The 14,124-nt window shown below is 31.3% G+C and overlaps 1 protein-coding gene across 3 annotated transcripts in view; it reads right to left on the bottom strand.

The window, feature by feature from the left end:
- Srrm234 (Serine-arginine repetitive matrix 2/3/4) overlaps nt 1-14,124 on the bottom strand; it is a 203,751-nt gene that overhangs the window by 138,674 nt on the left and 50,953 nt on the right. For all 3 annotated transcript variants that reach the window (XM_075364599.1, XM_075364597.1, XM_075364598.1), the window contains exon 3: nt 8,216-8,323. In XM_075364599.1, the coding sequence (XP_075220714.1) occupies nt 8,216-8,323 (108 nt within the window). The remainder of the gene's footprint in view (nt 1-8,215; nt 8,324-14,124) is intronic.

Genomic DNA, 14,124 nt, shown 5'->3' with positions numbered 1-14,124 from the left:
CAATATCATATTTGAATTCAGGAGAAAAAATACTATCAGAATCACATATTTTTCTTCCAGAGGCAAAAAAAAATTCTTTTTTGTTTCCCAGTAATCAAACAATTTTTTTTTTGATATTTCACTGTTAAAATGAAATCATTAAATAAAAAATAAAAATTAAATAACTTCAAGAAAACATATATTTAAATGCTGTGAATCACATACCTAAAAACACATTTAAAAAACCAGTCACATGGTATTTATACTTAACAATGAAAAATAAGAGGCAAATGTACCTAACGGTACAGAATGCAAGAATGGTGGGGGTTTCAATATTTCTCCCTACAGATCGCAGAGTCTGGACAATGTCCCTTGCTACTGTATCTTTCTATTATCGAGCGGATTTCATAGGTTATTTAGTGCCGGTTAGTTTAAGTTTTATTTATTTATGGACAGATTTGGCAATTTGCATTCCTATCCGTATGGACCATCGTGAAATTTATTTACTGGTTCTGACCGTGAGAGACTAAGCTTTTGAGCCTAGTAATCCCAGTGTGATTCCCCTTCAGTCCATCTGCTGAAGTCCTTTCAGTACCAGCACCTATGGGCTAGTAGGAGTGCGCCTACCGGAGTCCGGCCCTAGTTATTTTGAGGGAGAAATGCGCCCTGTTCTCCGGAGGGAGTCGCATATGCTGACTAAATGAAATTGTGGTCGCTTCGTGGGACGGTGTGGGGTGTTGTCTAGCTTTTTATAGTTTTAACAAAATTTAATTGCAAAAACGGTCACTTTGGCGGCCGGAATTTTCTCGCGGTTCCATTTTTAAGTTACGCGATATAGAGGTTCCTAAGCCTGGTTTGTCATTTTCTGACTCTCGTACCGCCTCCTCATGGTGGTTCGTTCAATACGCCATGAGGCCGTTTTCTTATACCCTGTGAAGTACAGTCCTCTCGGCAGATGTCCCGGAGATGGCCGTGTTCGGACACGGCCGCTCTCCCGAACAGTCTGCGTGCCTGCGCCACCCATTGGATACGGTGTGTAGTCCCGCATCGTAGTGAAGAGTGACGTTTCTGATGAACCACGGTGCTCCAAATATTGTCCTCAACGCTATATTTAGGCGGCTTCTAATTTCTTTTGAAGCGTGGAGCTCAACAAAGTTCCCCATGCCGAATAAGCATGTTAGAATCGGCAGGATGTATAGCCGAAAAATGGGCAATTTGGTCGCCAGTGGATATGGGCTGGCACTGTTCAGTACTGGGTATAGTGAGGCCCTGACGGCCTATGCCCTTTGGGTCACATATTTAACATGTTCTCCTAAGGTAAGCCGTCTGTCCAGGACTACTCCCAGGTACTTGACTGTTTTCCCAAAGGGGATTTTCTCTCCTGAGATTTCCAGCTGCCTGGCCAGAGCACGTGTCTTGTATGTCGATCGACATCACTGCCAACAATTTTTCACTGTTGATCTTGATTCTCCACATATCAAGCCACGGCTATACTATATCCAATTGCCGTTGGGAGTCCCTCGATCGCGTAATCTACACTTCCAGATTCATAATAATATGCCGTGTCATCTGCGTAAAATGTACCTAAGCAGCTTTTGGATTAATAATTAAAATAAAAATCAATACATTAAGGGTGAAAATCATTAAAGATAGATAGTCTAAAATAGAAATTATGAATTACTGGAAATTGTTCAGAAAAATAGTTTGAGATACTTTCAGGAAGACAAAGCAATTATTAGTTAATAAATATATTTGAATAACCATTCTACAGAATTTGAGCAATTTCGACTTTCCCTAAGAAATGTCAAAATCTACATTTGTATCTGATTATACCAATCCTACTGATCCTATACAATATAAAAATTCAGTTCCTCTTGCTGAAAAATTATTTCCTCATTTTCCCTACATCACAACAAATCACAAATATTGTGAAAAAAATATTAACCTATAAAAATTTTTTTTAGCCCAAATGTTTTTTGATGTTCAGCGTACGACTTATCAATTTGTTTTTCAACCAGGATACATTTTAAAATAACAACTTCACAGACAGTTAAGAACACAAAAATCTTTATCAATGTTTTTAATCTTGATCTGAAGTATATGACATCTGCTAGTACAATTATTAACTTTGTTATTCAGCATACCACTTATTTTTTGGAAGGACAATATGCATACATAGTTCAATTAGTCCTACACATTATTTCATCAGAGTAAAATTTATCAGTTCACAGGGCAGGTAACACAGGACATAGCACGCAGAGGTTGTTTTTTTTTTTTTAACTCTGGGACCACCATTAGGAGGTATTGCTTCAGAGGATGAGATGAATGATTTGAAGCATGTGAAAATGCCATGCCTGACCAGGATATTCAAACCCGGGACCTCCAGATGAAAGGCTGTGACACTACCACTCACGCCACAGAAGCCAGTTAGAGCATGCAAGTTAATCTGAATAAAGCTGAATAAAGTTAATCTGAATAAAGCTTTTGGTGTTTAAAACACCAAAATGGTTTTAAACAACTTTTACAATAACACTTCTTGTTGCTAATAGCAGCAACAGCATTCTAACTACAACTGTCAATATATACCATTCTCAAAAAAAACTATAGTTACAGAAAAAGTAACCAGTTTTCCAACCATCCAGCAGTTTTGCTGTTCCAAGAAAAAGTTTTAATCAAGAACAAGCCTTGGGAATAAATTTTACTAAAGCAGAACTTCTTTAATTAGCAAATGAAGAAACATAAATGTTTGGTCTTAACGAAATTGAAAAACTTTGAAAAATTATAAAAATACCATAAAAATAGAAAATTGCACTAACATATCCGCTACACAAAAAAAAGAAGACAGAGAGAAAGTTAATAATAATTGCAGAGGAATTTCCCTTTTGTCAGTAACAATTATTACTCACCAAAGTTATACAAGAAAAACAGATGTATATCAGTAAACAACTTGAATATACGTAAATAACTTTGTAATGCCAAGGTGGTTTTAGAAAGAGCAAATCATGCCGATCATAAATCTTCTGTGAATAATCTGTAATTTTTCATTTCTACTCTTGCTCTTAAGTGTCAAAGAATGTTTAACAGCAAGAAATATGTGGCAGTATTTGAGAATTTCAAAAAAGCATATGATTCGGTAAATCAGGAATTGCTACACCAAATTTTAACAGAGATGGGAGTGAATGATAAAATTAGGAGCCTAATTAAACAAACTGTAACAAGAGTTTATTCAAAAATTAAATTTATGGGTGTAATATCCGGTCCTTTTGAAAAAAACTGAAGTAAGGCACAGAGGTGGTTAATCCCCAACTCTCGTCATTTGTGTTTTTTTGAAGTCATCAAAGAATGGAAAAAAAAATACTGTAAGATAAAAGGTAAAAACCTTGATTTTAATATGATTTTAACATATTTTAAATACAAATAAAAATCTTAAAGGAAACGGCAGAAAAAACAGATCTTCAAATATTCTATGAAAAAACTGAATGCATGACCAATCATAAAAAAGAAGTCTCGACATTTAGTAACAAGACAAGGAAAAATCTAACTGGTTGAAAAATATAAATACCGAGGAGAAATATAACAAAACAATGCCATGGAAAAACTAAACCTAGAAAGCAAAATGAATAAAATGAAATTAGTATACTCGCAAGAAGTACTTGCAATAAAATAATCAATAACCTATATTGAAAAATTTAGGCACAACTTAACAATAAAACCTGAATATTTATAATCAGAAGAAACAATGGATAGTAAACAAAGGTATTTGCAAAAAAATACATATTTCAACAGACTTTTTATATAACTTTCTGTTATAAAAAAATTTAGAACACAGTAGTAGGACTTTCTCATCATGCGGCTAAAGCCATGTTCCTGGAAAGTCCCACAACTGTGGGTTGTTTCTGATGCACAGCTTACACACACAACTAAACTTAAAATATTTATAATTTTATTTAAATATAATATTTTTACATTTATTTAATTCAATGATTCTAACTAAAGAGTGCGCATACCGTATTTAATTCAAGCGGGTGTGGCAATACTAGTGACAACAGTTGGCACTAACTAAACTAATGTAATTTCACAACTTATATAGAACAAAGTGTTTGTACAGTCGACACACTGGTGTAGCCATGAAGCTTAACGCAACTGGCACCAAGTCAGCCAGGCGATCGAGTTCGACACCCAGTCAGAACAAGTTACTTTTTTACACTTTAAATAATATTCATTTATTTAATTGTATTGCTCACCTGTAACGCCACAACATAGTAGACAGACAACTACAACAGCATTTTTGTGGGTGGGGGTGCGATTTTGCAAGACGTATTTTAACAATTATTGTTATTTTTTAAATGTTAACAAACATGCTTAAAAAAAATATGACCTTAATCAGGTGAAATCTTGAGATACTAAGGGTGACCTTGCTCTACAGCCTCACCCACTTATTAACCTTTTAAGTTGAAAATTTAATGGCATAAATGCCCCATATAGAAGTAATCTGACCAAGTTTGATCAAAATCAGTCCAGTAATTCTGGAGATATAAGGTGATTTTCGAGGCCAACAACGAACATACACATGTACATACAAACATTAAGATTTGAAAAATTTCCATCTGGTTTTTTTGGTTCCATAGGTGTCAAAATGGTCAAGAGATCTGGTGAAAACCGCATATGCCCAAACTGGACTGATTACAATATTTTCCCTTCTACAGCTATACAATGCTATCTAGATGGAAAAGTAACATTTTTACTGTATAAAACTGCAGCAATGTTCACTTGTAAATAATACTTTTTAATAAATGATATTTTTTATTTTTGTAATTTCATTTTCATTTATACATCATTCTCTGTAAAATTTATATTTATCTTACATAAATATAAATTTAATATTAAATGAAATACAAACCACCAAAACACAAAAAATAGATATGTTAAACTTACCATATTAATCCCAAGAATTGATTTTCGTGGGATCCCGCATCTTCAGTTTTTATTAAATTGTATAATTATATTAAAACATATTCATTTATGATTTTTCAATTCTGAAATATTTTTTTGACTCTGAACTCTGAAATTTATTATAAACAAATACGAAAATTTTGCTGAATTTCTGAACAGGCAGATTCCTGTACTGGACAGCAGAATTTTCATATTTGTCAGAAATAATTTTAAAATCTTCAAATAACAATTTTGATGAATTAACAAATCAAAAATAAATGTTTTAATGTAATAATAGAATTTAATAACTGAAGGTTCGGGATCCCACAAAAATCAATTCTTGGGATTAATATGGTAAGTTTAACATATCTATTTTTTGTGTTTTGGTGGTTTGTATTTCATATAATATTAAATTTTATTTGCACAATGGTTAATGAATTATTTGAATTTTCAAAAAATATAAATCTATATTTCATATTCAAGTTTAACATTTTTAACTATACATCTACATATTATATCATCCTCTATCACAGTTACTCCTGAACATTTGATACATGTTTTGAGTAACACAAGTTTCATCATAGTTACACGCGCATGCGCGCGCACACACACACATCAATACAGTTGAATTTCCCTCTGATGATCAAGCACTTATATATTTCTTTTTACATTCAGATTTATAATCATCCACATATCTGTTATAACAGATTTTATAACAGTTTCCGAATTTCAACTCACCAGGACTGTAGAAGGAACTGAATTACATCTGCTTCTAGTCAATTCTATGTAAAAATAGTTAAGATACGTTTTGATATGTGAAAATGGAAAGCTGAGCACCAGGAACAATATAATCCTCCTTTAGTTGATGTAGTATTTTAACAATATAAAGTAATGTTTGATTTTTTCATAACAATGTTAATTTAATTACTAATAGATATCCCACCCTGATCCACCGGGTTGGTCTAGTGGTGAACGTGTCTTCACAAAAATTTCAAAGTCGAGAGTTCTAAGGTTCAAATCCTAGTAAAGGCAGTTTTATATGGATTTAAATACTAGATCGTGGATACTGGTGTTCTTTGGTGGTTGGGTTTAAATTAACCACACATATAAGAAATGATCGACCTGAGACTGTACAAGACTATACTACTTCATGTACACTCAAACAAATAATCCTCATTCATCCTGAATAACAGTGATTCCCAGAGGCTAAACAGGAGGGGGCGGGAAGATATCCCACCTGTTAAATTCAGTGACTGTGGATTAATCATGACTACAAAACAGTTAAAATAGATCACTGGACTCTGTAGCTTAAACGATTCAATTATAAAAAATGGGAACACAGAGTGCACATATTATTTATGATACATAATTATGTAAAGATACAGTCTATAACATTTTTGATTGTGAAGCATTATGTTTAGCAAAGGGTTAAAGCTTTTGGGGGTTTATTTCTGCTTGCACAGGTTATTGAGAGAATCTCTTTATTAAACTGGGATTATGAGAAAATGTTGCAGAAGTTACATGCATCACAGGTACTACGGTTTTAACCCATTTGGTGATTTTAACTAAGGTAATTCTAAAACTTTCTAGCGATTAATGGGAAGATGGATGCACTCAGCCACATGTTTAAAAATATAACTTAAAAATAATATGTAGGTCTCATGTTAAATTCTGTGCCATGGGAATAAAACATAACAAAATCCCAACATTTTCTTTCCTACATTGTGACCAATGAACAAATCATTGAACATTGTGATCACAATGTACAATGATTTATATAACAGTAATTGAGGATATCTTTCTTTGTCAACAGTAACAGTGATTAAAGTTTAGTAATCTTTTTAAATCTTTTTTTTTTAGAATTTAAAAATATGTAAATTGATTATGTATCAATCATTTGTATGTTTTTAAGAAATATATTTTAGAATAAAAAAAATAAACAAACCTACAAATAATAAGTTTACTGTATTTTAGCCAATAATAATATTGATAAATGGGAATTTTTTAACTAATAAAAGACTAGCTTATTTGTAGGTGTATGTTGTCCACAAAAAAATTTGGTAAAAAGATCCATCATTTTCTAGAAATATCTATGACAAATGGTTAATTCCCGTCTAAAAAAAAAATCCAACTTAACATCCTCAATGATGTAATTTAAAACAGGATATTCAGTACAGAAAAGGTGTGGCCAATGGTAGTAAAGGGAAAATTATTTTACGAGGGGAAAATACTCATTTTTTCTACCCGGCAAATGTAACAAGATGAAGCAAGTCACTTAAGAGAAAGCAGAGTAATATATATAAGCACCAGCAGATTCATCTACAATTGAATAATACCAAAAGTTAAAACACTAGCTTAGGTAATTAATCCCTTAGTGGTTTTTGTCAGATGTAGTCAACAGAAGAAGTAAACCTCAATGAAGGTGCTACAGTCAACATGGCTGATAAATCCAATATTGAAATTTTTCATGTTAGCTATCATCAATTTATGCTGCATTCTACTGGTACATTACTGAACTGATATTTTAAACTTTAGTTCCGCAAAATGATTAGCAACAGTTTGTAACAAAATTTTCATAAATCATGTCAGCCATTGAAAGTTATCTCAATCCTCTGAAATTTTATAATCTTTCTTTCTGTTTTTAAATTATTATATCAATAAATAATAATTATACAATTTTACAGTTATTTAATCATTCTAGTGGCATACTGAGCAAAATCTGTTTTTATTCAGAGTTATTGTTATTGTGTTAATGGTGCAAATAATTGACCAAAAAATCCTGGTTAAAAAAGGGTAAATCAGACTTCACATGGAGAATATTCTTTATATTCCAGAACTTCCTTTTACCAACAAGCCACAATAAAATGAAGGAATATAACGATCAATACACACTTTTTAAAATTGTTAGAAAGATAATCTCAACTAAAGTCATCACTATACCAAATTATATGTTGAAATACATACAGATTTAACACTTAACAAAAATTTTCTCTTTTCAATAAATAGAAACCTATGTAATGTAATCGAACATAATTTTAACGATAATAAAGTTAACATGCTAACTGTATTATATATTGTTAATAGCACTGATTGACCAAAAAAATTACTGAATCTTTAATTTTATTTAAAAATAATAATATTAGATTTAACAATTAAATTAAACTTATAAAACAAAAAACACAACTAAATTTCACTGTAAAAATGAAACTGGTAGTTAATAAATGAACCGATCAGTTCTAGACAGCTGTGATTATGATTAAAATACTGTTATTATTATTACGTGACTGAAATACAAATTACTCACACAACTCGGCCGAACTCATCACAAGGCAATCGTTCCAATTTATTGTCACCACCCATTAGCATGTTGCGATATGCAGCCACCTTACTATCTATTTCTTCTTGAGAACATCTGCAACAAATACAGAAAAAATATTTTTAACTTTCTGAAGGTAGCAATAAAAAATAACGTCCCAATATTTCTTTCAAGAGATCAAGGGAATGTATTATAAAACATCACAAAATACAAAATTAATTATAAAAAATATAACAGACTGGTTCAAGTCAATATTAATACTAAGATTAATAAATGTATGAAATAACATTAAAAATAAATAAAATTAGTACAAAAAATAATAATATCAATCTGATGGCATTATCTATTTACGTATATTAAAGTTTTTTCTCTTTTTTAATATTTTATTTAAAAATTCATTAATAAAGTAATATTAGTTCAGAACTAAAGTAATTTATTTTAAATAAATTGTTGGGAAGATCTTATGATCAATGATGGTAATCATAATGGTAGGAAGCACACAATAATAAGGCCCTTTCTCTAAATATTGTTTTAAAGTATTGTAAAGAATTATAAAATAATAGTTTTGTTATCTGATATTATTACTTTTTAATAACAACAGTAGCACATTTATACATAAAAACCCAAAGAAAAGTAAATAAGATTAACACTTCCCCAAAAAAAAAAATGGGGAGAAAAGTTATTGATGTAGGTTAAATAGAAACATGATAATAAACTTTTACTGCATTCAATCAGCTAACAAAAAAATTTAATTAATGCTGCTCATCCCAGTAGATTATCATGCACTAGTCAATTGGGTGTAAACTAAAATTCATAAAAATTACATCCAATATGTTAAGATTAGGTTTTAGGGGGTATGAAAGTTAACTATCTGCAGGTACCTCAGTCAATAATTTTGTTTTTTATGTAATCTTAGATAGAACAGATATTTGGAAAGTCTCACAGGCACAGTTTTCAATTCATTACTGAATCGTGACCCCTGTTGGGGAAGATATTTGCCTGTGATGATCCTGATCGCCACACCACCCCTCCATTCCTAGCCCTGAAGGGTGCTACCAGAGGTCATCTTTTAGACCCTGTAAACTTGACAATACAACACAGTCATCGGTCTGGCCTCTGTCAGGATGCCACCGATGCAAATGCCTCAGCAGACATGTCCATCAGCGTATTTATACAGCTTACTATCATCACCTTCATATGACTTCTTCCAACCACGACCACCTACCATAACTTACAACCCTGAACTATCAAATTAATTGATTTGCAGAAGTGTGATCCCCGCGCCTTCCTAACACTAAAGGTTTCACACAAAAACTCTTCCTATATCAACTTCAATTGGACTATGTACTCAGATCAATACTTGATTGATCTTACTTTAAACACCAAAAATACTATCCTCATACCAACAAAATATGTGTTGATCGCAACAACGACAATTGTCCTACAATTCAATTTATTCAAAGTCCTCTTGATTTACTTAAAAATCAAGAAACAAATTCACAAATTTAATAAGTCTCTAATGAAAACACACCTATCTCTCTCTGCTCCGGTCTGCTTTTGGGAGTGAGGTTAAAGCCTACACCTTCCCACACTGCAGCTACATTAGAGTTCTCCACATATCCATTCTCATCTTAACAGCAAATCTCACCTAACTGGGGCTTGATCCCAAAATGCCTATTTTGGTGAAGTAAGCACCCAAGCAGATCCGTAGCCACCTGGGTTGCTATTCTATCTAAAAATCTATAACAGCATCAGACCCTCTCAGCCATCCTCCGCAAGACTGAAAATCTAAGGAAGCCAGCAACTATATTCCATTCCCTTTCAGTTTTCCAATTAACTTGCAGAGCAAAACCAGAATTGATCCTTGCAGGCTCTCTAGGTACTTTGGTACTTTCAGTTTTGTACATGGGGCAGATATATAAGAAATGGTGTACATTATCAATGGCCCTACACTCTGGACACAAGCCTGAATTAATCAAACCAAATCTAGCCAATGTTCAAAAAGAAACTGTGTAATATGCCATCAGGGGAAACCCACCTAACTACTTGCATACTTCTCACATCAGGAAAAATATCATGCATCTAACAGCCATAGGACAATTCAGTCCATGTGACCTGCCGTAAATGGAAACCGTAGCATCTACTTCTTTTATGTGTCCAGATGAAAGTTGACCTATCTTCTTACAATAATGTTTGCGCCAATAATCAGGATACCAGAAAAAAAAGATGAAAGAAAAGGAAAGGGAAATTATCAACCTATAAAGTAACTGTCTATAATTGAGTAGTTTACCAATTTGCTCAGAAGCAACACAATATTGCCACAAACAATATTGCTCATTAAATAGTATTGTTTGTGTCTGCAGCAATTATGAAACCTTATATTAGAAACAAGTATGAAACTAAATATAAGAACAGCAGATAGCCATATTGTAAGGCCCACAATAATGGGCAATATCTATAGAAAAGTCAAGCTAATATATTTCTGAAAAGTAATTACCCTTCTTTTAAGGGTAAGTATCAACTGAAAACCAAGAACAAAAACTAAAAATTAGCATTTAATTACAATTGGAGTACTCTACAGCTGTAAACAATGGAGAACACTTACTTTTTCCAAGGAAATGTGTATATCATTCCTACTCTCTTTTTACAGAATATTTTACATAAAATGGAGTAAATTTTGTCAGGGAATTATTCCATGAAGTGATTAAGAAAAATAAGAATCATAACACTAAGTCACAACACAGAATGTCAAATTTTATGAAAGAGCAATAGGTTAAATCAGTGATTAGCAAAGTGTGTCCCTCGGTACTCTGAGAAGCTTAGACTTCCTCATAAGGGTGCTGCAAAATATTATACATGTTTCATAACTTTATTTACACTTTCAATTCAATGTTAAAGGACAGGACACCTAGCAAAGTTTAGATGTCACATTTTTGTGATCTAAAATGTCTTGAATTAATTTTTAATGGTTTTTTTGTTTATATTTATTTTTATTTTACAAAAAAATTATTGGCTGTTTCACGAGTACTTAAATATGACGAAAGGCACCTTGGGAAAATCTGGATACAGCAAGGGCACCAAGAATCAAAAACGTTTGGAAACCACTGGGCTACATGACTTATAAGACTTTAGGGAGATTAAGATTACATGCTCAAAGCATAACTAAGAACGAAAGATAACGAAATGAATATATGAGATAACGTATGAGAAACACACAGATTACGTATGAGAGACTGTATAAAAGACATAACCACAACTGAACAGAATGGATATATATCAAAACAATCTAGTAACTGAAAAGAAATCATAAAATAAATAACAGATTCTTCAATACAGTTTTATCAGTAATCTATGTTTAGTATGTAATGAATTACTTTTACATAGGACAAAATCCTTAACGGATTGAAATTAAGCTTTTACAGACTCAATTTTTTTTTTCTATAAAAGATACATTTTTACAAAACAAAAAATAGAAAAAAAAAATAATAAAATAAATATCAGTTTAACTTAATCTGGGGGGAAAGATACTTTTTCATTTCTCTCCCCCCACAGGTTTGCAAGCTTTTCACCTGGAAATAACTATACAATTTTTCACCACCCGATAACCTAATAACACACTAACATGCTGTTTTATACTGGTCATTTTAAACATTCTCCATATTAACAAATTTTACATATTAAAAATATATAATACTGCTTACAATTATAGATATAAATTATAATGTAACCAAACTTAACCTACGCCGCTTCACTCGCTAACCTCGAATAATTAACAGTTAATATTTTGATTATTTAAAAAATAAATAATTGCAATAATCACTTAATTTATTTAAATACTGAAAACATTATTGTTAATTAGTCAAGGTTAACGAGTGAAGCGAGCATGGATTAAGTTTGGTTAGATTAATTTATAAAATAAATAAATACAAATGGTTGTAAAAATGGTAATGTAAGTGGTATATCATGTTATTGGGTTATTTCTCCAACCTGGCTACTGTTAATATCAATACTTCCTGCTACTTTGAGTAATTTCCAGGTGAAAAACTTGTAAACTTTTGGGAGGGGAAGAAACGAAAAAGTACAAAAAAAATTTACTAATACAATTGATTACCGACGCTAGAAGTCTAAGTTTTATTAAAAATTATTTTCTATATATTTACAAACAAAATTTTAGACTACAATAATAACATTAAAAAAAAGAAGATTTATATTTTATCAAAAGTCCTATTAAGAATACATAAATACAAAAGAATATGTAATAAAAAATTTATGGAAAAATAAGCAAGAGAAAATAAACAATTTACAATAAAATCTAACAGGCCTAAATAATTTTAAGAAAAAATGGTTTTTATATTTTAAAAAAAAAATTATATACATTTATTTAAAAATGTGTAAATGTATTCTAAAGTAATAAATGCAGAGACATGAATCAGCAGAAAACAATTCCACAGTACATGTTAAACACTGTTGAATGCACTCCACATTTCAACACAGTCTGAATATCACTACGTACCTAATACTAAACAGTTAAATCAATGAAATATATACAACAACAAAACAACTCTGAATTCAATGTTAAATAACAGTTCTATCTACATTATAACAGTCAATCAAGATTACAGGACAAATCAAAAGTCAAATGAAAAATTGCTCAAATAAAATGAGCAAAACTATCCACCCACTTTAAAATATATTTTGTTAAATATTATACTACCTCATAAAACACTATAAGTCTAAAAATAATTTTAGTCATGCTGGTCTGGACTCAGGCTAGCTAAAGTCTCACATATTTGTTCCAATGTCTGGCACAAAATAATCATCCCAATTACTTTTCCTTTTGTATTTATGTACTATTAATGGAACTGTTTGTAGCCAAAATGTCATTACCTCAGACTAATAACTTGTTTGTAAAAATATGTAGAAAATAATTTTTTTACATATTTTTACTCATTTTAGTAAATGTGCATTTCAGCTAAATCTTTTTAGGGCATTAAAAAATTATTGCTAGACTAACAGACCATCAGGTTCAGATTGCGAAGAGATGAGTTGAGTTGACAGGCTAGTAACTATTGTCAGCATAACTTTCATACGGTTTCCTCACAGTATATGCCACATAAATGGATTTCTGAAAGTATACTCAAAATGGGTGTTTAACAACTGACAAGAATCAAAGTTATTTGGTTGGAAATATACTTGCAACATATCCTTTGCAATGTTTAAGAAAAAGAAGAATACATAACAGGATTATTACTGGGGGTAAATCATTGATGCATTACCAGTATATATCTAAGATGATTTAATTTCAATAGAACACTTTATCTCCATTTTTATGCAAAAATTCAAGGAAATACAATCAGCCTGTAAGTTTATGATTACAACTTTTTTTATTCAAGGAGAGCTAAAAGTTCATCTTCAAAAGCAAGGTAATAATTTGAATATTCTATTGTACTATGAAATGCCGTTGATATCTCAAGGTAGAATTGAAGAAAATGTCCAGGCACATTTAATAAAGAAATATTACTCTAAAATGACAATGCCAACCCTCAAATACTTCAATCAATCAATCAATCAATTAAGATGGCAATTCTTCAATATTTCCCCTATAGTCCAAAATTAACTACAAGTGATTAATCAATAAATCACCTGGGCAGCTAACATTTTGAGAACAACATATTGAATGTGAAGCCCAATCTACCCAAGACAGCAGCAAGACTTTTATACAGCAAATTTTGAGGAACTAAAAATGCCAAGGGATAGATATATCAACATTGGTAAACATCAAGTAGAAAAAGTAAAATGTTTTTAATTAAATATCCCACTTTTTTTAATGACCATATATGACTTCATATTTTTTCCTTGCAACTTTGGCATTCTAAATTAATTACATATAATAAATA

The sequence above is a fragment of the Lycorma delicatula genome, chromosome 4, assembly GCF_047948215.1.
Source record: "Lycorma delicatula isolate Av1 chromosome 4, ASM4794821v1, whole genome shotgun sequence".
Lineage (NCBI taxonomy): Eukaryota > Metazoa > Arthropoda > Insecta > Hemiptera > Fulgoridae > Lycorma > Lycorma delicatula.
This window is presented reverse-complemented; position numbering and strand designations above follow the sequence as displayed.